At 46.3% G+C, this 27,916-nt stretch overlaps 1 protein-coding gene across 6 annotated transcripts in view; it reads left to right on the top strand.

Moving 5' to 3' along the window:
• Positions 1–27,916, top strand: part of WASHC5 (WASH complex subunit 5) — a 1,117,936-nt gene that overhangs the window by 283,224 nt on the left and 806,796 nt on the right. For all 6 annotated transcript variants that reach the window (XM_069621617.1, XM_069621614.1, XM_069621616.1 and 3 more), the window contains one exon: positions 3,597–3,789. In XM_069621617.1, the coding sequence (XP_069477718.1) occupies positions 3,597–3,789 (193 nt within the window). The remainder of the gene's footprint in view (positions 1–3,596; positions 3,790–27,916) is intronic.

The following is a 27,916-nucleotide window of genomic DNA, read 5'->3' as shown; positions in this document are numbered from 1 at the left end:
TCCGCATCCTCAACTCTTATTTCCAGGGCCCTTGTGGCTGCCGTAAGAGCATTGAGCTGGCACTGCAACACTGACAGTATCTGCCACTCCACCTACCCTGTGTTCCACTTTCAACACCCACTCACTGATCTTTTGGAAGTCCGCTCGCACCAAGGATAGTTCCACTGACAGTTTGCACCTTACTCTCCAGGGAGGTTCTGCTTAGCCACCAGACGTCGCCCCAATGTCACTGTCCCATCTGCCGACGACTAGTACCCATTCTCCGTTGTTGGCGTTTTGGATTTGGACTGCCTGCCCTTGACCACCATGCATTGCTCCAGTTTCTGTTGCTGCTGGCCTTTAACCATCTTGTTGGTTATAGTCTCCCATTCTCCTCTATATTTTTCCAACCAGGCTTCACCGGGTCAATAGCGGCTGCCCTGCTGCCCCCTATGGAGGACCCTTCTTCCTGCACGACATCTGCAATGGGTTTTAACCCTCAAGCTCTTCTCCGTTGTGCAGGGCTCTTCTTCCACGGTATACAGCACATATAGCTAATGGTGCCTGGGGTAACCATTAACACATCACAAGCCGGCAGACTGCAAGTAGTGTGAGGTCCCAATCTGCAGATTCCCACTGTCACAGCAATCGGCTCCCACAGCCTCCTTTCTCCCAGTACACCTCTGCTGACCAGCTCTCTGCTTCCTCCAGAGATCCTCCTCTCTCCAAGTGCCTCTCAGCCAGCGTGCTGTCAGCATCCTCCAATGATCCGAATTGACACCATGGAGCTCTGTGCAATCTGTCAGCATCCGCTGCCCTGCTTGGCCCAAGGCAGATATTGGCTCCTCACCGCCTCTTATCCAGCAGGCTTTGTCCACAAAGACCTCTTGCTCTCTCACCTCCCTTATACCGGCCGGCCGCCGTCGTTGCACATGTTTACTCAATGCAGGTGCTCCTCCTCCTCCCCCTCCCCTTCACAGCCTGTCCCAGGCTTATAGGCCCCCAGTCCCAGACAGATAGGAGCCATAGTTTGACAGCATGACTGCAAGGATTACTCGTGGCCGGCTCGGTTCCATGCCTACATCGCTGGCAAAAGGCGATCGGAGCCTCCGCATAGCACCCAGAAGGCAGCTGCTTCGGACCCCCGATGGATACCAGTTTGCAGTGGGTGATCACACTCGCTCCCCCGTCAGTGCAAGGCCTCACTGCCCACCTCCTCCACTGCAACCAGCCCTCGTTGCAGCGCCGCGCTGAAGATGCAGGGCTGGGGTCCCCAAATTTCACCAGCTCAGCAAGAGCGCCTCATACATTCCGCTCCGCAACTCTCGGGCCACAAAAGACAGGATTCAACAGGATTTCAAGGCACATCTCCCACAAGGAATGGAGCTCACGGGAATCTGTCCATCTTGATTGGGCTCACTAGCACCACGCCACGTCCATTTAATATTTGAACTCGCTTTCTGTTTTGCGTTGGTGATTTTAGCTGAATTTGTATCTGATTTTATTGATAAGGTGACTTGACAATAACAAATGTATAAAATGCTGTTCAGATCGTTGATATTTTTATGTACTATTTTTGTCTTACCAAATGTCGCATTTTAATGTATTTTCTGTATGCTTTTTTTTTTGTATGTGATTTTAACCATTTTATGGATCTCTAATGCGAAATAAACTTGACAATCTGCAACTGAATGATTTACACTACTCCCACTCCTCCTCCTCCCACACTACGACTACCCACCACACGATCACTACTCGTGCGCTACTACTTCTACTCCTCTTCCCACACCACTACTCAACCACTGTGCTTTCACTCTGTACCAGTCTTCTCACACTCATACCTTACACTACCCTTTCTACACATTTGTTTCACACACAAGCAGTCTCACACTGCAGAACTTCTTTCACTCCTCAAACAGTACCTCAACTGCGCTGTAGCACTCTCCTCCATGGGCTTCTGTTCTCTCCTCTCTCCTATTGGTCTCTTGGTCGTTCTCCACTGCCACCTCTGACCCCTCCTGGAATACGCACTCTTCCTGCTTCCTGGTCCTTCTTTAAATTCTCCCCCTTTTAGGCGTATTGGTTGTCTCCCCCTACACATTCCAATTCTGCCTTTCCTCCTGACCCCACACCCCCACCACCCCAGTGTCCATGTGTATGTCTAGAAAAGGGGACTAAGCCCGCCCGCTTTCTCAGTACAAGCGGGTCATATTCTGGAGAGGGTGGTGTTGCGATGCAGGTATCCCGTTGCCGGCTCCCCCTGTCCTCTCAGAGTCTGTTGGTTAGGAGGGATTGGTTCTTTCCATCTCAGCTTTCCTTGGTGGTCTAAGGGATCAGATGATCAGCTGTGATTATGTGCACAGCCTCCTGGGGCCGTATGCAGTCAGAGAGAATACCTTCCCAGGCAGCACCTCTCTCCCCCTCTGCGGCAGACACATATGCTGCACTCAAGGCCCTTCCCCAGGGGTTTCCTTTGCTGTTTCCCCACTTTTATGGCTAGTCACTCGGGATGCAGAAGAAGAGATGAGACTTGCCAGTATGCGGCTGAGATCTGGATTAAAGTGCCATGGTCTGCACCATAGCATTTAGGGACTGGGGTGTTCTCTGCCACCCTAGCCCATCTCAGGGAGTGCATTATTTTCTTTGTTCGTTGATGGTCCCCCCCCCCCTTTTCCAGACAAAGCTAAGGCACTGGCCCTGTCACACTGTATATACCTTCTATGGATATAAGAAGCTCAGTAAGTCAGTAGCTATATGTATATGCATCAAGGGCAGCCAAATCTTGTGTCGTTAGACAGTATTAGTCTATTGTTTGCCACCTAATAGGGGCTGTCCTTATCTGGTCTGACCCGTCTTCAAACATGAGTGTCAACGCTTCCGCGTACCTCGCGGGTCCTCGGACGAAGCCCGGGAGGGTGGCGGTACTACCCCCTGTTGGCGCATAGTGTGACAGCGCCCTCAGTCGCCTCTTACCTGATGTCCTGCTTTCCCGCTGCCTCCATCCTCACAGCAGTGGCCCTCTTTAGCTCCTTGTCGGCACACCAGGCTGCCCAGATCCCATTGGAGCACTGTTGCTCCAATGGGATCTTGTGCAAACACCACCTTGTTTGCACAGGCATAAAAGCAGGAAGTGAGAGTAACCTGGTGCGTCTCAACTTCCTTGCTGTCTCGCTTTGCTCTGTGCCTGTTTTCTTAGTGCATCCTTTCTGGGTGTTTCTGCTACTGGCTCCTTGCCTCCTTGCTTTCTGGCCCTTTTCTTCTGCTCCTTGATTACGCTCGCTTGTCTTGACCTGTGGCTACCTGTGGTTATGTATCCTATCATCTGGTTATCCCAGTCCAGTGCCTCTGCATCATGTTAATCTGGGCTAACCTTCTGTGGTGCAAGGGAGCTAGCCTACCTCTTACATCAGAATGGTTAGGTTCTTGGAAGGAGGGTGCTCTCGTCCCATTAGTCCGGACCAGTTCTGTGTCAACGTGGCATTTTCTGCCCAGCGAAATCAGGTACGCACCAGTGCTCCGTTTTGCTTGATATTGATTTGCACTAGTCATTTTATGTAATTATACACACTTAATTGGGCAGCCATTTTAGCTGTATTTAATTATTTTCATCGATTTAGTGCTGCAAGGTCATCTGTTGACTCCAACATGGATGATATCTGCAAGCTGCTTCGGAGTACCGGCTTTTCAAGCCAACCAGGAGCTAAACGACCCCCGAACTACCCTGAAAGCTACTTCGCACGGGTCCCCATCAGTGAAACCTTTATCAGCATGGTGATTGGTCGGTTAAGATCAGATGATATCTACAACCAGGTGAGAGACAAACAAACGTGAAAAATGTTCTAATGCATCACTTCATGTTTTTTTTCATTCTCATTTGCTAACCCTTCACAATGTTATTTTCATTCAGGATTATAATGTATTACAAGAAAGCTATGGAAACCTGATGAATTTGTCTACTACGAACATACTGGCAAATGTCCTTTATTCAATTAGAATACGTTTTTTGTATAAAGTTATGTTACATTATTCTGTCAGGATTATTAAGGATCTATGAGTCTGCTCTTTCTCATCTTTACTCCTTCATCAGTATTGCCCATCTCTCGTTAGTTCCTCAATATATTTCACAGTCTTTCGCAAAAATTCCCTGTTTTCTGAGGTTCAAATACCTTCAGGTTTTTCAGCACTTCCTTCAGACTATAGTTTTTTTAAACCTCTCAAAACCTTCTTGAAAGCACAGGTTGGAGACTAGGTGGGACAAGGGTGAGCCTGGAGGGTATGGACCACCATTCACTACATGATGCATGCCCCAGAGGTGATATATGGTGGATTCTCCCAGCTGATCTCTTACCACGTGTGTGTAGCAAGCACCATTGCCAAAAACACTGCTAGGCCCTGGATACTTTGACTAGACTATTGATTCTTCATATGACTCCAAGTTGAAGAATGCTGTTTTCAGACTTCCTCACAGTAAGACAATGATCCAGAAAGACATTCACGAGAGCTGCTCAGAATGCCCTGGGCCCCACGCTTACCCATTTGTGCGAAGCCATAGTTATCAGAGGGAAGACTGCAGTTGTGATTTAAAGAGAATTTACCAGGACATCCCAGCAACCTTCTGGATGGTTTCGGGAATTGGTACCTACTGATTTCAGAATGGCAGCCAGACCTATTGTAAAATCGGGAACCAGGGCTGTGGGGCGTGTCCGCACCCCAGTTAAAATCACAAGGAGAAATGGTATTCCTTGTAAGCAAGAACCAATCTATGGACATGCTTGCTGTGATGAATCCAATGGAGTCATCGCGGATTCCCTGGCGGTGTTCTCCTCCCATGTGGCTAGGGGACGGCAGCCACTACCTAATCCTGACCATGGGGGTAGTTTCATGAGGGATGATCACATGGGAGGAGACAACTACCGGGTATATATCGTGACTTAATTGGAAGAGTCAGTGTTCCACCCTTTCTCCATGAGGAAGAACCTCTGCCACCCGAGTTCTTAATGGCCTATTGTTCTAGTCATGCCTCCACCTTTCACCCAAACACTCAGAACACCTTTTTGTTCTTGATGTACCTTTTTGTAAAAATCATAGAGAAAAAAACACCTTGGAGTTAAAAGCCCAAATGAAGTGATGGACATCAGCTCCCATAATCACTGGGGTACTGAGACAGGGAAGAAGACCAGGGAATTTGTGCCGAGTGACAGGAGCTCAAACTGCAACATGCAGACTAGTTGTTCCAAACCTGTAATGAGCGGGACATATAAAAATGGTCACCGCACTATGGAGAGATGCAGCAGGAGATACAGAAGCAGATGTTTTCCATTCACGCTGGGGCTCTGGAACGCGAAGCACACCAACGGAGCTGGCAAAGCAGAGAAGGCCGTTGGGAAAGGAATAGGATCACTGCGTGTGAGCAGGAAGGACCGTGCAGACGGTAGGAGCAGTGCAGATGCTCCTGGCGATATTGTCGCTCAACGAGGTAGCAGACTTAACCCTGGGCCGAGAAGAAGAGCTGGCATGTGACCGTGGAGTCGCGCCGGGTACTGGGCAAGCGTCTGCACACTCCAGGCTGGAGAGCAGATGAAGCCATACCGAAGGGGCATGAGCAACGTCTGGAACGCTGGAGGAGACCGGTGAGTCTGCCCAAAGCAGCTGGGGACCCCGATGTATTCCGAGAGCCGTGCCAGCAAGTGATTGAAAGGTACAAGATTGCTAATGCAGAAAATATACAAAGGCAAAGTTTGTTTGAATGCAGTGAAGGCAAAGAACCAAGACAAGGGGCCTTAAGAAGAATGTTTGTATGCAGACAAGACACAGTATAAAAGCAAAACCCCAATCAAATACTAAAGCGTGAGATGCCAATTTGGGGGAGAAGTTTGAGCAAGTACATTTGAGCAGGATATTATCACAGATGGACATAGGAAGTGTCACATGGTAGATGCTATTATGGTACTCCTAAGAACCGTGAAATGCATAGGAGCTCTGGCAGGTGAAGAGGGAGAAACAACTACAACCAAGATCAAAAAGCAGCGGAGAGGTTTAATGTTACAGCCAGGGGCCTTGAAAGCCATCTCTGCTTTCTTTACTCCATTTTAACATGTCCTGCTTTATAGGCTCCTAGCATGCACGTTTTCCTACCATCTCTGAAGTCATGATTATGATTTTTATTTTGGTGTAGCTGTAGCAATGATGTCACCCCATGTGATGTTTACCGCTGCAGCTGTGTCTCTTGCTTGGCATGCCTTTGGATTTAAAAGAAAGTATCTCTTTGTAGTGAGCACTGCGTTGTTTTGACCCACACTGACACTGCATCGGGTGTACAGGCTCTTCCCCTCCTCCCCACATCAGTAAGGGTTAGAGTGCCATATTTTGTCACTTTTTGGGATCCATTAACCAAAGTTGATACTTGACATCTGATTGTAAAACTTGTCAAAGTTGCTAGTTGTCCTGGCCCCATCCCAGAGTGCTCCTTCCACCCCCCCCCCCTACCCACAATGGTGAGAAGGGAAGAAGCCAGTGGATCTGCAAATCCCTACCTTTTTTTAGTTGGACCACCTACCCTGTTACCTGGGGAGAAGATTCAAGGCACCACTGAGACCCTATAACCACTAAGACCATGAGTGAACTCAATCCCTGCAACCCCCTCCATAAACTGGGCCAATACCCCATGCATTTCAATGAGACTACTTTCAAAGTTCCCTGGGGGCAGGAGGTCAAGACCCCTAACACCTATTGAGAACAGGCAGCCTCATCCAGCAAACCCTTCTTTTCCTTAGAAAAATCTGCTAGGAAAGCAAGATCTCTTTCACCCAGCATGTAAATCAAAATGGGAGAAACTCACGCTCCCAGTTTGGCAGCAAGGCTAACTAATATCAACACATACAATCTCCCCACACCAACTGGAAACCCCGAATTGAAATCCCAGGAATAAGGATACGAAGTGGTCTGAAGGAAACCGGACAGCTATAAACCATCCAAAATGGCCACTGTGTGTTTAAAGACTTCTCCCAACATGGTTGAACTACGAAGCCTCACTGTTAGAAAGATTTATTGCAAGTCCACTGGCAAGGGTTTATGACGACCAACCTGTAACATTAGAGAGCATTTCCAAGTTAGCCCTGACTCTCACATTGGTTGCGTGACTTAGCAGTCTGGCTTCACTCTTTGGAGGGGACGGTGCTGGTCGTACAGTACAGCTTATACAGAGAAACATTTTGGACTATGACTTCCATGACTCGAACTATTGAGCGGCTAGGGCTGGCAGTAGTATTAGTCTGAACCAATCGTTGCAGACCCTTGAGCTAAAGTAAGCACTAAGAATTGACTATATTACTGGTAAGTGTTTGTGTAGTACCCTTTGGATGCACTACAACAACCGTGTCGTCCTGGCAATAGGAACCCAACCTTTGGTATAAGTCTGTACTACACAGGTTGGTAGTGTGGCTGATCAGCCAGGCTTATCTCAAGAGGGGACAATGTGAGCAGTAGGGTAGTTACACAGAGATTCACAGTGACAAGTATCCAAATAAACTGTTACTTACAAGGTTTCTTGATTAAACAGTAATTAATTTAACATTCAGTTTGGATAAGGCAGACTTCACTTGTGAATCCTGCCACAGACAAAACGAACAAAGGGACCAGACCTGGTTTGGCGCGCAGAGTAAATCTCAAGGAGGACCTTTTTAACAAGAAATGGCAACATTGACCAAATGGGCACCCATGGGTGCATTACTGTAGCTGCGAATGCAGCCCACGGTAAAAACACACAATGGTAGTGAAAAGTAAACCACTGTCGCCAGCCATTAATTGTAGAAAGGATAACATAAAAATGTTACATGAGAAACTAGACAAAGGGATACTAAGTAACCCAGTGTGTGCTGGGTCTAGAATGTTACAAATTGTAAGTAGTCAATTTAATTTTACTGCTCTTGGAAACAGTAGTTTATCCAAGAGAAGGTATTTAAACCTTTGGGAAATCTAAGAGACTTCCCTGTGCCACTGCACTGAAGGTGCTGTGTGTCACAATGCAAAGGTGATGCCTATGGAGTTTGTCAGACTCAAAAAAACAAAAAGAAACCGTGTTGGATCACAGAAGGTTACATGAGAGAGTGGGGAAAAGGTCTCACTCTAGGTTGAAAATTAAAACGTCCTAGAGTCAAGCAAAAGTACTGGGCAGTCTCCAAGGTAGAAAGGAATTGGCACATTTCGGAGAATTCCCCCTAATGCTCAAACTCCGCCCACTATCCCCCGCCACCCCGACTAAGGGACAGGAGTATTTAATCCACCCCTGGACGATTCTCCTTACTCCAGTCGCCCATACTTTCTGGAGAGACCATCAGCATTTTGGTGATTACACCCTGACCTGCGTTCTATGATAAAATCAAACCCTTGGAGGCTGATTGACCATCTTAACAATTTAGGATTTTCCCACTTTATCTGCATTAACCACTTTACGGTTTGGTGGTCTGTTTGAATTACAAAAGTAGATCCATACAAGTATGGTCTAAACTTCTGCAGAGACCACACAATGGCCCAACATTCACATTCTATGGTTGCCCACCTTGTTTTCAGGGTCCTTCAGGTTTCTACTGATGAAGCACATTGGGTTTTCCCTGCCTTTCTTATCCAGCTGATTCAGAACTGCACCTATACCTGTATTGGAAGCATCGGTTTATACAATAAGGGATTGGTCGTAGTCAGGAGCTCTCAAAACTGGAGCTTGACAAAGGGCTTTCTTACATCCTTCAAATGCCTTGGTGCACTCCTCATTCCACCTGACCTTCTTGGGGAATTTGGGTGAGGAGATCACATTCAAGGGAGAGGCTATGGCCCCGTAGTTCGCAATGAAGTTCCCATAGTAACCTGAGACCTAGAAAAGGCTCTCACTTGGGTTTGAGTAGTAGGGGTGGCCCAGTCTTGTACAGCTTGTACTTTGCTAGGCAATGGCCTTATTTCACCTCCTCCCTCATGTCCAAGGTAGACCACTTTACTGTGACCAATTTGACATTTACTTGCCTTGATGGTCAGATTGGCCTGCTCAAGAGCTTGCAATACATATCCTAAGTGGTCAATATGTTCTTTCCAAGTATCCAAGCATCCAAGTATGCCATGCAGAAGTCCTCCATCCCATTCAGAACTTGATTCGCCATCCTTTGGAATGTAGCAGAAGCATTCTTTAGTCCAAAAGGCATAACCTTAAACTGGTAGAGTCCGCCTGGGGTTGAAATGCATGGTCTGTCAATGCTATTTGCCAACAGCCTGATTCTGGGTCAAATGTACTGAGGTACTTGGTTCACCAGCTCACCTGTCCTAGGTAAAGGATGGGCATCAATCATGGTGACTGCATGAAGAGCTCTATAGTCCACACATCCTGCCCTTGGTACTAGCACAACAGGACTAGCCCATGGAAATGTAGATGGCTCTATTACCCCCAAGATCAAGCATCTGCTTGACCTCTACCTTTATGTGGGTTCTTACATGGTCTGACATCCTGTAACCCCTGCTTTTGACAGGGAGACAGTCACCAGTGAGAATCTCATGCTGGCCCCAAGGGGTCAAGCCTGGTGACCGTGAAAACAGAGGGGCAAACTGATTTAACAGAATTTTGCACTCCTCCTGCTGTTCCATTGACGGATCAGAAAAGAGATTAACTCCGATTTTCCCATCTAAAGGTTGTCTCCTGAGGTCAGGTAGAGACTCGCTTTCCTCCTCATCCTGAGTAGAGGCTAGAAGCAAAGCTCCCAGTTCTGGTCTAGAGACATATGCCTTTAGGCGGTTGGTGTGAAACACCCTGGGGGCCTCCTTGGGATTGCCCAAGTCCACCAAATAATGGACCTCTCCAAGTTTGCCCACAACCTTGAAGGGTCCAATCCGTTTGTCCTGTAAGGCCCTCTGCCTTGTAGGTACCATAACTAGAACTAGCTGGTCTTAAGTAAACTCAACCATGTTGGACTTCTGGTCATGCCAATGTTTAACCAGAGCCTTGACCTGCTTCTAAGTTATCTGAAGCTTCTGTCATCATGTGTCATTCTCCTTCCGAGACCCAACACCTAGTCAGTGACTCTCACTGGCTTGTAGGAAGGAGCACTCTCGAACCCTTCCTTGATTAGGGCCAATGGACCACTAACTGGATGACCATAAAGAAGCTCAGAGGGGCTGAAGCCAACCCCATCCTCAGGGACTTCTCTATAAGCAAAGCGAAGGCATGGCAGTAGAAGGTCCCACTTTCTTCTAAGGGGTTCTTCTAAAGCACCCATCCTGCTCTTCGCAGTTCTATTAAACCTCTCCACCAACCCATTGGTTCGGTGATGGTAGGCTGTTGAGAACTTGTAGGTTACTCCAGTTTTTCCACATGGTCTGCCTGTAGTGGGACATAAAATGTGTCCCCCTGTCTGAGATGACCTCCTTAGGAAAACCAACCCTGGTATAAATACCATGTAGGGCCTGAGCCACTGCCTGAGCAGTAACAGTCCTCGTCGGTATGACTTCAGGATACCTGAAGTCCGGGTCTACCACAGCCAATAAAAATCGTTTGCATGAAAATGTGGCTGGGTCTAAAGGACCAACAACGTCAATCCCTACACTCTCTAAAGGTACTTACCACTGGGAGAGGCACCAAGGGTGCCACGTTCTTGGCTCCACTTGTACCAGAAATCTGACGAGTGTGACAGCTTCTACAGAATTTATCTACATCAGACCCCGTTTTAGGCCAGTAGAAATACAGAGAAAACCTTTTCTTGGTCTTCTTAAAGCTTAAGTGACAAGCCAAAGGAATCTCATGGGCTAACTGTAGAAACTGAGATCTCCCCTCCTGCGGCACTAAACGTCTTCTGTAGTCCCCTGGGGTAGACTCAGTAGGCTCACTGTAAAGTAGGACATCCTCCCAGTACAGCCTGTGCTTCCCTGGCTCTTGCCCATCCAGCTGGGAAGGTGCCTGTTGGCGAAGTCCTTCAAGAGTAGGATACTCTCTTTGACCTCTGCTGAAGTCTGCCCTACAGGGGCCACCTTCTGCAAGCAAAGTCTGCAGCTCAGGATGGTCTTTAGGATCCAGATCTCCACAGGGTGAAGGGCCTCTTCGAGCTCTGTTTCACCAGTAGCTGTTTCACCATCCTCTGGTTGGTCCTCCCACTCAGCCTCAGCTGGTGGAGGGGTCACTGGTGTGACCTTGGACTGTCCTCTCTGGGATGTCCTTGTTTTGTGCACATGGGTGATACTTTTCTTTCTTCCTCAATCCTTGGGTTTCCCCCTTGTCTCTATCTTCCTGGAATCAGAAGGTTGTTCTTCATGTGGACTGGGAGTTATAGGTTTGTCTGTAACTTCCCATTGAGAGTCATTCAATGTTTGCTCTGTGGCCAGTCTAGTCTGCTCCTGCTTCCTTTAACTGGAAGGCCTGGGAGTGCTTGATACAACTTTAAGAGCCTTTAAGTTATTCCCCAATAGGACTCTCCCAGGCTCCTCATTGTGTACACTGACCGGTGTTCTTACAGTCATGTTGTTGGACTGGATGAGAGCTGGTAGTATTGGCACCATCTGGACAGGCCCTGCAGCAAGCTTAGTGGGGCCTTTGGGTGCCTTAGCAACATTCTCAGGTTTGAAAAAGGTTTCATTCACCACTGTAATGCTGGCCCCAGTGTCTCTAATGGCGGGGCGGGAGGGTCTTCTGACCATTCAAAAGTACATTGTCCTTGTAATATTCTTTAGTAGTATCTGGAATAGTTGTACACATCTACATTCTGCGGTTTCCACAGACCCAGGGATACTAAAACACTGGCTGAGACTCCAATGGGGTCTTCAGCCAATAGATGAAAGTTTCCACTTGCCATATGTACTTCTCCCTCTGGGATGAAGGCTAAGGAGGCAGTATGGACATCTGGGATCCCCTTTCACATGGTCAGTAGACCCACAAGCATAACATTTTCCAAATGTTTGTACAAATGGGGCGGGGGCTTCTGCTGACCTCCCTCCTGGTTTATCACCAGAGGTTTCACTTGACTGATTCAGTTTCCCGTGTGGCTTACCCTGCTTATGTTTGTGGCCCACTTTTGGGTGGGAGGATTTAGCATTCTGTCATCTTTCTTGTGCTGCTTCCCCTCATACTTTTTGTGAGTGGCCCCAGAATCCTTGTGAGTTGCCCTGTTGGCAACCCACAAGTCAGCAGCCTTTGCTAGCTTCTTGGGATCAATCTCTTTTGAGTCAGCCGAGTGCTGGCTCTTCTCAGGAGAGCAGGCATCAAAAATAGATTGCAACAAAAATAGATTTCTCATTCCTTCAAAGGAGTTCACTCTGTAACCCTTAATCCAACCATCTAAGTTTTTCAAACATTCACACACCCAGGTAGCCCAAGGGGTACCATCAGTATTTTTGAGGGTCTTACACCTCTTAAGCTGCTGGGAAGGAGTTTTCCCAAATCTAGCTATCAAAGCTAGCTTCACATTCTTGTACTCCACTCTTTCAAGTTCCCCCACCTCCGTTACAGCATCAGTTGCAACCTGGGGGAGTTTAGACAAAAGCCAAGGAATCAACTGATTTCCTGTGAGACCATGATTCCCATGATTGTATTCAAAAGCTCCCAACCAATCGAAATTTCTTTTTTTTTTGTTTTATTTTTTTTATTTTGTATTTAACTGAATTTACAGTTGTTAGGGAGAATTCTCTGTAAAGGCTAATTTCCCAAACCTAGTGAGTCCCCCAGCAGCTTTGCTGGATTCTTGGGGTTTATTTTTATCTCCTGCTAAGAGTGAGACTCTTTTACTCCCACTCTTAGACATGATTTGAGGTGTTCCTTTGTCTTTCCATGTGTTTTATGGGCTATGGGGTCTTTTACTACAAGTGTGTCTTTAAATAAATAATTATATACTTTTACACCAAATCTCTGGTCATTGTTTGCTTGTGCTACTGTATCTCTGTACCTATTGTGTATACTCTATATACTGCTTAACTCTTCTTGAGGGAAGTCTGACTGCTCAGCCACAGCTACCAAGTGAATCTGTGTGGTGCAGACTGCTACCAAGTGGGTTTACTGCCAAACACCTGTAGTCTTAAATCCTTTGCAGTGGTCCCTAAGGGAACTGCACAGGTTTCTGCCTAAAAACTGTTTTTACAAAAGATCGTGTTTGTTTGACTTGGTGGAATTGATTCCATTTAAGTTTCTTTACATTACTTTGATTAAAGTTCCAAGTTCTTGGGGCTACGTCCTTGAAAGTTTCCTCTGTTTAAGGCAAGGAGTCTAGTTTGAGACTGTGCAGGAAGTTTACCAATGCGATAACAGGTCTTCGACTTAGCCCATCCATCAAAAATGACCACCAATAGGCTTCATCCATTTTTGCAAATTTTGAGTAAGTGACCAAGCAAAGTTTCCCTATTTGCGGTAGTACCCGTGCAAACCAGGATTAGATGTTTTAAACTTTCCGTTGTGTCTAACCTTTTGCAGAAACGACAGGAGTCAGTCTCTGCTTGTCATCGAGTTCTTAAAACCTCATTTGTCTTCAAGAGGTTCAATCTAGCTCTCAGGAAGGTGGCAAGAAACTTCTTGCTCGGAAATTTTGTCAAATAGTTGATTGGCTCATTGATTTTTTTTTTAGCAAAGGGAGGCAGGTGAGCTGCCGACTTGTAGTTCTGTGCTTTTAACTGTGTTTCGCACCAGTCCAATTCTTTAAGTTTTTTTGCAGACTTTTTTGGATTGGTTAGCACTTCTTCTTCGGTTCTCCCTATTGCTTTTAGGAGCAACTGATTTTTGATTAGCCATGCTTTAAGCATTTTGTTGGAGCCTTTCTCAATTTCTTCCTGGATTAGCATGTAGATTTTTTTCTTTGGAGGATCTCACTGCCCTGTAAAACATCAAATTGGAGAGGGATACCGTGCCTTGAAGCGAGATAAGACTAAGCTCTCTTCTGATCAGAACCATTGGTGTGGAGGTTGGGAGACAAAGTAATTTTTTCCACAGGAAACCTTCCAGTTGAAGCCAGATGGAGTCTGGAATATTTGTCATGGCTGCCGCTCCGTAGGTAAGGGCTGGGACCACTTTCATCTTATAGAAAGTGATTGCGGCTTTAATGGAGAATCGACCGAATTTTCTGTCCATCATAATCAGTTGGTTAGTTAGAATTTTATTTTTGTGGACCAGGGTTTCTTGCTTCGGTTGCTCGTTCTTCGTGTTACTGAAAGTGGTACCCAGGTATCTGAAAGTTTTCACCTCTTCTAGTCGAGTTCCGTTGAAAAACCATGTCTCAGTGACTTTACGTTTGGCTTCTTTGCCTAATCGCATCACTTTTGTTTTCGTTGCATTGCTTTCCAAGTCATTAGCTTCAAGGTATTTGCTCAGGTTGGCTAGCTTTCTCTGGAGCCCGATCTTCGTTTGATCAATTAGAATGATGTCCTCTGCGTATAGCAGTCTACTGATCTTTTCGGTGCCCAAGGATGGTGAAAACGCTTTTACGCTCTTCTCAAAGTGTTGGTAGTCGCCTGTAAATGCATTGTATAGTGCCGGAGCCAAAGGACATCCTTGTTTTACTCCCCGAGTCGTTTGAATAGGCGAGGAGAGTAAGCCAGTGCCATTCAGACAAACTCTCATGGACGTTTCGGAGTACAATTCTTGTATGGGTTTTAGCAGTGTATAAGGGCAATTCCAGTTGACAAGTTTGGCCCATAGCTTGTGCCTATTAACTTTGTTGAAAGCTTTCGAGAAATCAATAAAGGCCAGGCACAAAGAGGGCGATCCTTCATGAACTTTGGCCTTAAGAATGTTCAGCGTGAATATGTTGGCCAGGGTGCTTACATTTTTTCTAAAGCCAGTTTGAAAGTGGTCCCAGCCATCCGATGACAGAGCCCAGGTCTTAAAGCTATCCAAGAGAAAGGATCCAAAGAGTTTTCGGATGCCGTCTAGGAGTGCAATGGGGTGATAGTTATTGGGGTCGCCTCTATCTCTCGATTTGTAAATCGGCACCACGTTTGCTGTTTTCCAGGACGGCGGAATGGATCTGGTTGAGACGCACGATTCAAATATTCCTGCCACAAAAATAGACTAGCAAACTGGATTAGATTGCAAGTCCATGTTTGACAAACCGTCAGGACCTGGTGCTCTTGATGGTTTGAGCTTTTTGATTTTCAGTTCAATGTTGTCTGGATTTAAATCAATATCCCACTTGTTAGTTGATTTCAAGGACCGTTGCTTCTTTTTTAGTGGAGCGTTGAAGAGGGCTGAAAAGTGAGTGGTCCATGCCTCTTCTGAAACACTAGTTGTCAAGCTTCCTCCACTTTGCGTGCCTTTGGCGGATATTAATGACCAAAAGGTCATTATTTGCTTGCCGCTGAGCTTTGAACATTTGCTCAGAGTCGGTCTGGTAAAGTTGGATTTTATTACCTTTCAGCCAGTTCTTGTAACCATTGGTCGTGGTCCAGGCAATTTCTTTGTTGATAGTCGAGGGAAATGGAGAGGCCGTTCTTTTTGCTCGTTGCATTATTCGTCTTTTTTCTCTGAGGATCAAATTATTGTGATGTAAGGTCTTCTCTTTCGATCTGCCTCCAAGTTTTATTTTTTCTTGATAAGGCTGTAGTAATGGACAGTAGTCCGTAAGACTCATAGTATTTTTTTGTTTTTCTTGAGCTTTGATTCGGCAGTATTTCTCTGTTAGGGTCAGTATGGTTGAATCTTGCAGTCTTAAACGTGTAGCGTTAGCCTAAGGCTCTATGTTAGTCGATCTAAGCGCACACGAGGTCGCCTGAACAGGTGAGGTGGATGTTGACCATGTAGTTTTCAATAGATTATGGTCACTGCTTATTGTTCAAACTACCTTGAAGTCGGTGATCTGCTTTGAAAGCTCTTGGGAGACGTTAAACATGATCAAGGGTGGCCTGACGTCCGGCTAATTCCCATGTTGGAATACCCGTGTAAGTCCATTTTCCAACACAGTTGACATTGTGCAGGTCAAACGTTTCCATCAGGTCAGCCCATTTCCTTCCTCTGTATGCAGAGTTGTTTGGCGCTGTTGCATCCGCAAGATCTTTTTGTAAGGTTTCAGGACCTTTTTTGCGCTATTTTGGCGTTCAAGTCTCCACAAATGATGATACTATCAATTGTGTTATTTGCAATTGATTCGTCCAATATAGTTTCAATTCTAGAGAGAAATTGTTTCGTTGAACACTCCTTCGGATTCCAATACACGTTTATCAGTAGGTAGATTGTTTTCTGTTGCTGATTTGCACTTGGTTACATAACAACTCGTTGGATGAAGGTTGCCAAGATGTGGGGGGTCATCTTTTATGACTTTAATCATTTAAAGGTTGGATCCGATGCGCAGTGCGGTCAGTAGGCCTGCTCTTGGTCGGCCTGTTGCACCTCTTAATGCTGGTGAAAAAGCGGTTACAAAACCGTCTATTGTCGTTTTTTTTTTTGGATCCATGATTCTTGAAGACACCAAATATCTAGTGCTCCTAGATTTACGTCAGAAGTGTTTGTCAAGTGAGAAAAACCTCGGGTATTCCAAGAGCCCAAAGTTAAACAAGAAGCAAGTTCTGCGTTTGACAACCCAGTGAGATCGTCCTTGGGTCTTGATCCTACGATTGGTTACTAGCGTCTCTGTTTTATTATCAGCGCTTTGGGCAACCAGGCCCATTGATTTGGGTCTTCTTTAAGACAACTTTGATTCTGGTCATGTGTTAACGATTCTTTGCCCTTTTTTTAAATATCTTGGTCGATCGTGATGGTCCAGTCTTTTTCCGGGCCTGGTGGCACCCTTTCTAATTCAAGGGAGCTGAGACGGCTTGTTATGTCTGTTGGGAGATGTCGAGGTTCGATCGGGCGAAAGTGCAGTTTTGCTGAATTGTGAGTTGGTCGAATGTCTAAGGAGGTTCGGTCCAATGACTCCGATACTCGGTCCTTGTGGTTATGACCAAGGATTGGCCACCATTCCACTAATGTGCAAGATCTCACCACAAACAGAATTTTGACTAAACAAACCAAAAGAGTTAGGCCCTGAACTCTTCAAAAACAATGCATTTGAGATGTCTTTTTTGCCTAACCATAAGGTCCTGTTTATAGCTACCAAACGGCATATACAGAATAGAATGCACTGAATCTTGGTTATCAGTTTTTTTGTTTGAGTTCATTGTATCATAATCCGTTGTGCTAATACTGGACGCATTACAGTCCAACTATGTTTTGTCAGAAGACTAGAGCATTAGTAGAAAATGCTTAGGATCACTTTGTATTCAGTTTGAATATTAGGAACCAATTGTTTTCCTTGTAATAGTTTTCATGAAAAAAGCAATACCCTGCTAAACCCAGCCATGGGTTCCATTCCTGTTTCAAAACCCATGTTCTGTCCCAGATGTGGAACAACCTGATTCTAAACATTGTCTCCATTCCTTGTTTACACACAATGACCATGATTTTCTCTTGTGTATATATGTTGTTAATTTGATTTTCATTCACAATACATGTAAATAAACACATGTCCCCTGATCTAAGGGGTTTATAGCAGCTGTTATGATTTATTCAAATATATGCTGTGACTTCCTTTAAAAGTGAGTATAATTTATAATACTTGCCTGCTGGGAATAGGGTGATTAAGTTTAACACCACTACAGTTCCCTGTTTACAACACTACATTCTACAAATTAAGAATGGTTTAATTCTTCCGGCGGTTACCAACCCCCCCAGTTATACATATGACTTGTAGAACCACTTACTTTTGGTCGCTTCCTGATTTGAGAATGATCTTTGTCATGATTTCTCTGTTGACTGCTGGAGGTTGGTCTCAAGACTTCCCCCTTGCAATTTTGACTGTAGGTTGACGATTTTTCTCGGTATCCTACAGGAGGTTCTTTTCTGGTCTCTTTACTTTCGTATTCCGTTAGGTCGTATCCCAAGGATCTTAATTTATTTTTTGCCTTTATTAGTAAAGACTTAGTTGATGTTGACTGTATGTGCAAGTAGACACTGTCCATTCGTTTTTTATCTTGAAATTCAACGAACGTGAGCTCCACGGATGGCAAAAGTTTTAACGAAGGGACCAGATGTAAGATCATTAGAATGGTTTTTCTGTTAAGAATGAAGTCGTGGTCTTCTTTCCAAATACTTTGGAAGAGAAAAGTACGAGTCTTTGTGGATCTTCCTGAACGGCTTATTTCTCTTTTGGCTCGACAGTCCCTATTTAACTCTTTGGTTGAGTTCGCGTAATCTGATTTTCTAAAATCTCTTGAACTCGAGTTTCTGGGGTGTCTTGATGAAATTGAGAATCTGTTAGTTTGGTAAGTTTTGGTTGATCTTTTAACCGACCCTTCTCGTGAGAGGCGATTTCTGAGGTATCTGCTTCTGTGTGTTCTAGGGCAACGCTGGTTTGATGATTTTGTCGAGCGTTCGGGGTTGGTATTTTGAATGTTTTCTTTCCTCAAGGTCTTTCTGTTGGGTGAGGCGAAGTCAGAGCCAGACTGATGAAGTGTCTTGTCTGCTTTCTTTGCCGGGGGATATTGAATCAGACTTAGGTCTTTGTTCTTTACCAAACGTTTTAATTTCTTCTCCTCAAGCGTTAGGCAGATGGGACTTTCATTGGAGTTCTTTTCCCTGAGTGTTGGTTAAGCAGTTTTAAGGATGCTTTCGTTTGGCGATGGGCCCCGGATTTTGTGGTTCCATCCGCCGTAAGATTTTGAACAGTTGAAAGGACTGTTTCTGTCGGCGTTGAATGAGACCCCTTAAAACTAGCTTGTCTTTGAGGGGTGGCCTGCAACTTGAGGATAGGCGCAGGTACATCCAGTTCGTCTTCCGAGTACTCGATTGTCGAGCACGAACAGTCAGCCGCGGGTGGAACCGTAGGACTGTTATTATTGGAGGAGAATGAATCAACCTCGTTCGAGAACTGGTGAATTTCCGCCTTCGTTTCTTCTTTGCTCCGTAAGGCAGCTTCGGTGTCGTCAGAATTGGCGTTAGCAGGTGTTGGTGTTGCAAGACCTGTCAAGATGGAAGCATCTGTGTTCTGAATCTCCTTCTCTTCGAAACAATCTGTCACGGTTTTAGGGTCTTGTTTACCGAGGAAGGAATGGTCAGTTTTAGAAAATGACGCCGAAGTGGCGTCAAGGAGTTTTTCCACTGCGTGGCCCCGCTCCAACTGTGTCGTGGGTTTAAGCCCGTCCTCCTGGCGCGCCAGCATCAGTGTTGGCTGTTCCATTGTCGGGGATCGGCAACTCCCGGCCGAACACTCCCTCTCGCTCTCTGCTGCAGGCACCACTTCAGCCGAAGAACCCATCGCCTCTGCGACTGGCTCTCGGCCTTCGGCGTCAAGCAGATCGAGGGGAGCAGTGTTCGATGCCAGACAGAGCTGGATTTGCAGAGTCGGTTGAGCTGGGGACAGGACCTCGTCGTTCGTTGCTCCCGAGTTGGCGTCTTCATCCGCGACACCGAGGTAGGCTGCCATGTTAAGAGGGGAGGGATCTTAAGAGATGGTTAGATCGATTAGCGATTTGTTGAGGGAAGGGAAGCTCAATCCCGGCTCTTTGATTTTCATGATTTGGGCGTCTTCCAAAGTTGTAACCACCTCCCCCATGGACTGAACCGTTGGCTTGCTGCTGGTTGTCAGCGACGTCAGCGATGTTGGTAAACTGTGGAAGGGTTCACCAACCCAGAGTACGGCCTCAGTTTGGGGTGGTTGTAACTTTCTAGACGCGGAATGCGCCATGAGTTCCGTTTGGTTGGCGTTGTCTTGTTTTGACATCTTGAGTTGAAGACACTTTTCGTAAGCGACCAGGAGGTTTCAGGGGGCTGTGTCGCTCTAGGCCACTGTCCACGCTTCGGGTGCGCTGACGTCTCAGCCAGTGCCCCCTCACTGCCAGACTCACGAGACATTGCTCCAAAGGTGCCGACCGCGGACTGCCGTAGACTGCGATCACCTCAGCGAGCAGCTCCGCGGCTGCTCCGCGGAACAAATGAGGTTATGAAGGCTCTGTAGGACAGACCCTCAGCCACAAGGAATGAAAATGAAACGGGTACTGCTCGTAACTCGTAGACTGCGATCACCTCAGCGAGCAGCTCCGCCAAAATCCAAAATATCAAGTTACACATCATACATACTCACTGCTTCTTTGGGCAGGCGAGGCCTCTTTGGACTGGATGACCTAGAGGACTATGGGAGGGAAACATTTTCAAGAGACAATCTTATTTCAAGAGCTTGTTGCATTTCCAATTCCCTGAGTTTGATGTCCTGATGTTTGGCTTCAGCTTGGGCTTGTAACCTTTTAAACTCCAATTCAAGTCTCATTTTCTCAAGAGACACATATTCTGGAATCAGTGATGGACCTTGTGGGGTCCCAGTGGCTAAAGGTTGATGCAAAAGGGTAGGCCGAGGCATAGTGGGGTTTGTATCCTGGGACTCCTCTCCCTCCTCTGGCTCTTCTAAGAAGTTCGAGTTGGACTCGGAATTATCATCCTCATTATCAATTTCCACATTTCCTGGGTTAGTAGGTGTGACAGGCCTACTACCCAGACTTTGATTCAACAATCTTGCAATCATTCATTTTTCTTTCCTTTAACCGGGAGATTCCTGACTTTACACATTTCTTTCAGTTGTTCTACTGTTAAAATGATCAGGGCTTCCTGTCTAAAGTTATCCATATTTGTCGTGTAACAATTGCTTTTCTAGTGGAGCTTAGCCTTGTGAAGGATTTTAGTTGAACAAAAGCAAAGCAAATACTTAGTGTAACAACTCTACAATAGATCCTCACCACCTGCCACCAGCCTTAGGCAAGATTTGGAGCAGTACCCTTTGGGTGCATTACAACAACCTTGTCCTCCTGGCAATAGGAACCAAACCTTTGGTAGAAGTCTGTACTACACAGGTTGGTAGTGTGGCTGAGCAGCCAGGCTTCTCTGAAGAGGGGTCAGTGTGAGCAGTAGGGTGGTTACACAGAGATTCAGTGACAAGTATCCAAATTAAATCTTACACACAAGGTTTCTTGATTAAACAATTATTAATTTATTTAACAGTCAGTTTGGATAAGCCTTCTTCAGAAGTGCAATATAATAGTAACACACAAATAAAATAAGTGTGTATTTTGGAGTGTTTCTAAATCAGCAAGTACCCATTGGGAATGGCACACAGACACTTCCTACACCCTCGGGTGACTTCAATAGTTAGGACACTGTGGACATTAATATATCACTGGTACATTTTAGACCAATACTGAGATGACTGTTAAAGTAAAGAGATTTCAGAATAAAACAGGAGATCACACACATATTCTGAAGCAGGTACTTTTGAACCCCCCCAATGCAAAGTAAGTTAACCCTTTCCTGGCAGGAAGGTACCAACACACAATCGGAGGAGAGAAGTCATCCAGGGAGCCAGGCCATCCAATGTCAATTGGGCAAACGTCTAGGTGAGCTGAAGCACTTGTTGTAGGTAAGTAAGTCTTGCACAATGTTTTAGAAGTCTTTGCAGAAAAAGAAGAATCAAAATAGAGTCACAAGCTGGGAGGCTTGTGAGAGGTAGAAGATGCAAGCAATTCTACAGAAGTAACCAAGACAAGTCTCAACTGAGATCAAGTAAGGCTACAAGACAAGAGGTAAGTTCTCTTACACTGTACAGTACCTTTGGTTAAAAGAAATGTTTCCAGCTGGCTTCTGTTCCTGTGTGGCTCTGTAGATCCTGTTGTTCCTGGGCCTCAGTCGTGGGGACAAGAGGGAGCACCTCTGTGGCCTCCTACAACACAATGGGACGGTCAGCAGCAGAAATGGAGCAACTTCTATTCAGCAGCACTTCATGGTTTCAGCTCCTCGTGTCTCAGCAACTAGCACCACCGCAGACTCTCGAATACCACTCTGGACTTTCTTCGCATCTGGGGTCCAGTACTCTGTTGAGGTGGCTCAGGCTTGGTCAGTCCTGCTTACTCAGAGTCCGGAGGATCTTCCACAAGCTCGGTTCTGAATGAAAAGTAATGTACTCCGTTTGGTGTTCCTCTCCCTGGCACAAAGGTTGCAGCAGCGGAAGTACAGCAAGCTCCGAGGGGATGTCAAACAAGTTCACTTTGGAGTTGATTGGTCCCACCAACTCAAGGGGAGAAGTCGTCCTTGCAAGGCTTCTCTAGTCGAGGCAAATTCAGAGCTTCAGCACAGCAGCAGGGCTTCACCGGGCAAACCAGTGGTCCAGGAGTTGCAAAAGGCGTGTCTTCCAAGTTTTTATTCGGATTCCTTCGTCCAGTGGTCGACTCTGCCTTCCAAGCCAAAAAGCCTCGCCTTTTATGCAGGTTTCTCCCATTCATACCAGCCTAGCTGTCAATCACAGAGCAGGGTGGATGTCCTTGCTGGACAGCCAGCTGGCCAATTACCTTTGGGTGCATTCCTGTAATCAAGGGAATTAAGCACAGGGAGTTTCGGACACCTCCCTCACTTCCTGCCCCTGCCAGACATACTGGAGCCATAGGCGGCCTTGACTCGTGAATAACACCAAAGACAAAGCGAACAAAGGGACCAAACCTGGTTTGGCACACAGAGTAAATCGCAAGAAGGACCTTTCCAAAAAGAAACGGTGGAAAAAGAAGACTGGGCTATTTTGACAAAATGGGCACCCATGGGTGCATTACTGTAACTGCGAACGCAGCCCGCTGTAAAAACACACAATGGTAGTAGAAAGTGAACCACTGCCACCAGCCATTAATTGTATGAAGGGTAACTTAAAAATGTTACATTAGAAACTAGACACAGGGAATACTAAGTAACCTATGGTAAGATAGGTTTATAGTGACTTTTTCGACAGTCACTATTTCGAAATACAGATATGTCTTATCAAAATTGCCGAATGTATTTTTTTTCGAAAGACTTTTTTTTGTTTTACTTTTCGTTTTTTTTTTATTTATTTTTTTTACTTTTTTTTTTTTTGGGATTCCCTTTTTTGGGGGGGAGGGATCCCCACTCCCAACCCCTTGTTTTTTTTATTAAAAACATCTTTTTTTGGCCAACTAAACAAAACTAAACCCTTAAAAATAAAAAAACAAGAAATTCGAAGAAAAAAAAATGTCAGCACTTTTGATTCGACATATTTGTATGTCGAAAAAATGTTTTCGCCATAATGACCGGATACCGGTAAGATAGTGTGTGCTGGATCTAGAAAGTTACAAATTGTAAGTAAAGTCAATTTCACTTTACAGCTCTTGGAAACAGTAGTTTATCCAAGAGAAGGTATTTAAACCTTTGGGAAATCTAAGGCGTTAAGTGTGCTTTTCAATCTGATTTGGAAAGGCTGCAGTTAGCAAGTGCTGCACAGTCTTGGTCTTGCACTGTTGGATGTGCCATCTGCCAAGTAGTTTCAGCAGTTTTTAATGTATTCCATAAACCACACGTGCCTGACACAAAATCAATATGTTAGCAATAGGAAGAATAAATACAGTGCCAAGAAGGAAAAGGGTTTACTTTTTTTTTTAAAGCGCTCACACAGCCTGCGGGCATCAAGGCGGTGTTAAAGAAATTGTTTATTTAGTTGTATAATTTGTGTATTTATAACACGCTTAAACACCCAGAGGTTTCTAAGCGCTGACCCAGGGAAATCGAACCTGTGTTGCTTCGTGCCGTCTTGCTTCCAAGGCACGCACGTTGCCGCTGAGCTATCCTCCCGGGACTTTGGGTTGGCGGCTTTGGGGTTTATATATTTATAATGGATAATGTTTTCTAAACATATGAAGATGGGGGATGTCCCTGGTTCCATCATTGAATTTACATATAATAAGTCACACTGCGAAATGTACTAATCTATGTGGGTATTCCCTGCTGCCATACCAAAGGGTAACATGTCTGTGATTACTGAACACCTTTTGGCCCGGAAATAAACTAGAGGGAGAGAGGGAGCGAGGGAGAGAGAGAGAGAGGGAGAGGGAGAGAACATATACTACACATCAAAATCCATTGATCTGTGGCATGTAGGTTATCAAGATGGCAACATGTTCATCTTCACCAGTAGCCAGTGAGGGAGCTAAAAGCCTAAATAACCACTTAAGAAACGCTATTCAGTTTGCTTGCCAGTCGCAGCAGGGCTCCCCCCCCCCCTCCTCCTCTCCACACGTGTGTTTGTGTTTGGTGGAAGCAAGGGGTGGCATTTCAGTGGAAAGTATGTTGAAAAGTATGTTGAAAAGCCCAATTCCGGCCCTGGTTTTGTTTGTGATGATAAATCTGACAATTTGACCTTTTTAGAAAATATTTGTTAAAATTAGTGAACTCCTCCTACTATACCGCGATAACCATGATATACCGTCATTTGGCAAGAAGGTTATTGTACCGTCAAAAAACTAACACCGTGACACCCCTACTTGAGATACCAGGTATTCTACCTGGTAGGATGGGGAAAAGGTGTTGCCGGAAAGGGGATACCGCGTCTCACCCTTCGGTATCCCACTTCCACTCCCCGAAGACCTCCTGTTAGGGAGAATTCTAATTTCTGTGCTAATTCCCTTCAACCTTAGAGACCCCCAGCTCTTTTGCTGGACTTTAGGACTTTCCATTTTTATCCTGGAGTGTGAGAGACCTTTTTCTCACTCTCCCATGTATTTATCGGATTTGATCAGTGCAGTGTCACAGAGAAGTCCTTTGGATTTCTTATAAGGTTTAAATACCTTCTATATTGTTCCTACGAGTAGTTAAGTAAAATTGACTTTACTTACCTATTTTTACTCTGTAGGTCTAGTACGCCCCATCTTATGTGGAAGTACTGGGGGGGTTACATAGTAGCCCATTTTGCTACTTACTCATGTAACATTTTTTATGTTACCCTCACTACTTTTTTTTTTTAAACATCTTTTTATTCAGGTTTATATCACAATACAAGTAAAAGAAACATTTACAACTTAGCATACATTTCGCTAGGTACAGCAAATTATGTTTACATTTGAATGCATTCTTGGAACATCTCACGCTCAACCCAACTGCCACCTGTCTCTCCCCGCCCCCTATAACTGAGTGTGCCCCACAAGTATCTAAGTCTCTGTGGGTTGAAGCCCTTTGAGGCCAGTGTCTCTTAAACTGCCCCTGTGTGCCTCTACATTGGAGGTGGTGTTCCCCATTATGTGGCCTAACGCCCCTCTCCTTCCCGAAATGCTCTGTATGTATGGGTCAATGATTTCCCGGAATTTGATCGCCCTTGCCTGGCTGAGTGTCGATTGCATCTAGAGTGCTGTGCTTTCGAATAGGCATGTTTTAGAGAGGAGTGTGGCTCGCTCTTTAGCAGACGGTGGATCTTTGACCTCCCAGTGGATGACTAGGAGTTTTCTCGCTGTGAACAGGACAAGGCCAATGCGTTTGCAGAATAGTGAGTTTGTATGCCATTCGTCAGTTAGCTCCAAGCAGCATAACCTCGGGTGTGAAGGCGACGTCCGCCCCTTAATGTCGATCACTTGTTTATGCACTCCCCGCCAGAAGGGTGTGATGTCTTGTAATTGCCACATTATATGGCCCATTGTGCCCTCTGTGCTGCAGCCCCTCCAGCATTCACTAGTGGGGGCGATCCCCATCTTGTGGGGTTTGGCAAGAGTGTGGTATAGCCGTTGCAGGATTTTGTATTAAATTTCTAAATTAAGTTTCTGAGGTTCAGAGGGGGGATAGCTCATAATATTCTAGGATATCTGGTGTACCAATTTGGATCACTAGGTCTTCGTACCAAGCCATCACCAGTGTGCAGTTCCTGTCTGTTACTGGGGATCGCCATCTGGTCAAAGGTACGGAGGTGTGGGAAAGACTCGAGGTGCTGTTCCATTTCTTACTCTTAAGTCCAGTCCCCTTTCCTTCATACTGTATGGGCGTCCCTTGCGAGGGACGGGAGACGGAACCCTTTTCACCAGAAAACCCTTCCTCCCCTTTAAATTTAGAGGCACGCGGGGGCACGGCCCTAGGAGCATGCGCTCGCCTGACTCCGCCCACCGGCGCCACTCCTCAGTCCCTTTTTGTTAAGCTCGCCTGCTATCCACAGGGACGCCACCCAGCCGGTTATTCGCTGATATGCTTCTCAGCTTTGCCCTGATGTGGTCTGCGGGGAAGATTCTGCCTTGTGGTAGAATTAGGCGTGCTCTCCGTCCTGCCTTCTTTGCAGGGGCGCGTTGTCTTTCATGGGCGAGTGCGATCCTGTTACTTCACTGACGCCGGCCCGTTTGATGTTGTTCAGGTAGGTCTTATTGCTGTTCTTTAGTTTTGTTGCTATCCTGCATGCCTTTCTTGTTTAAAATGTCACTTTTTTTTTTCCTCCCTTAGGTATGCAGAGCTTCAGCGTGGCGAACGGGCTTGGTTGAGCCCCGCTGGTAAATGATGGCGCATTAAGAGCGCTATGATGCAGTAAGTAAGCGCTATGCACAGCGCTGCAAAGTCTTGCCTTTGCTAACCTGTGTTTTCCTTCCTTGTAGGTCGCTGTGTTCTTCAGCGCGAGTTGAATATCCGGAGTGGTGCCAGCCGAGAGGCGACCAGACAGGTAAGCCTTTTGAGCAGTTCGTAGTTTGTAAATGTCTCTACAGCTTTCTTTAATGTTGCCTCGATCTTCCTCTTTCAGGTCGTTCTGTCCGGGAAGCGTGCAGATTCGAAGAAGCTGTTCTCAGTAACTGCGAGTTTTTAAAGATGAAGACTGCAGGTAAGATGCTGCTGCTAATGATGTTCCTTTTGTCTCCTTGCAGGTTCTGCTTCTCCGAGGTTCGAGGGAATAGCTGGACACGGTGAGCATCACGTTGCAAGCTGCACAAAGTAACACGAAGCATGTTCTGTAGTCACGTCGTGGTTTATATAGCCCAGGTAAAGTAGTACCAGGGAAAGTAGTTCCAGGCCTGCCACACCCAAAACACTAGACCGCATAGCTTGGTTCTTAGGGAACCAAGCTATGTGGATGCCTCCATGTTGGCTGTCAATACAATCAAGTAGTTCCCAAGCACATGGTTGTTCATGGTGTATGAGCCTGGCGCCATAGGCGCCAGGACTGGCCCCATGAGGGCTTTTGAAGAGGATGCCAGGCTCTAGAGGCCTGAGTCCTGACTCCACCTGGCCAATGGGTTTGCCAGAGGGGGTTCTGGGCGAGGGTCATGACACCTTTTCCACTTCGACAGAAACGGGCCTATTTCACCAGCGCTCCTGGGTTTGGCTTCGGCCATGTAATACCACGCCCTCTTCCCTGGATATTCTTCTATCTTGTCTTTTCTTTTTCTTCTAGATACTTTGTCCTCCGACGCCACGCTCTTCCCCGGCGCATGGCGACTTTGAAGGGCTTCAGCAGGTGTCCAGCCTGCGAGGGGCTCTTCCCCACATCAGACCCCCCCACGCCCTTTGCATACACTGCCTTGGCCCCGACCACGCCTGGGAAGGTTGCTCAGTGTGCGACTCCTTGACACCTTGAGCACTGAAGAACAGGCTAGCTAGATGGAGAGAGCTCTTCTAGACATGACCTCCTAAGGACCGAAAGGACTTTGTCAAACTTCGTTCGAGGCCTAAGGTAAGGCCTCTATTCACCATTTCACCCCGCAAGGGCGACTCCTTTCTGAAGAAGCGCCCGACCGGGAGGGGCCTGGCAGGCTCTAGTACCAGCACAGATACCAAGGCTAGTCCAGCTACCGGCCTTCCGGCCGAGGGGTCTCCAGATCCTTCCGGTATCAGTGCTGAGGGACCACAAGGTTCTTGTACCAGGGTTACTCCCGAGGCGCAACGCCCTAGTACCGGCATCATGTCCGAGGGGGTGCCTTCACGCAGCACTAACGGCTCTACGCCTTCCAGGCCCCGGCCTGAGCTGTGTGAAAAGCCTCATGATCCAACACCAAGCGTCTTGGACGGGGCTGTTTCCAGCGAGCCAGGCACCACGACTTTGGCACGTGGCAAGCAGCTCCACAAAATAGCTGCCGTGCCAGACAAAATGGCCGCTCGTCTGATAGAGCGGGTTGAGGAATGAGTCACAAGGTGGCACTGTGGTAGGCCAGGTACGTGGCCTACAGCGTATCCATCAGCAGC

Source organism: Ambystoma mexicanum, chromosome 5q (genome assembly GCF_040938575.1).
Source record: "Ambystoma mexicanum isolate Mex_15411 chromosome 5q, UKY_AmexF1_1, whole genome shotgun sequence".
Lineage (NCBI taxonomy): Eukaryota > Metazoa > Chordata > Amphibia > Caudata > Ambystomatidae > Ambystoma > Ambystoma mexicanum.
The sequence above is the reverse complement of the archived record's forward strand: the minus strand, read 5'-3'. Positions and strand labels throughout refer to the sequence as shown.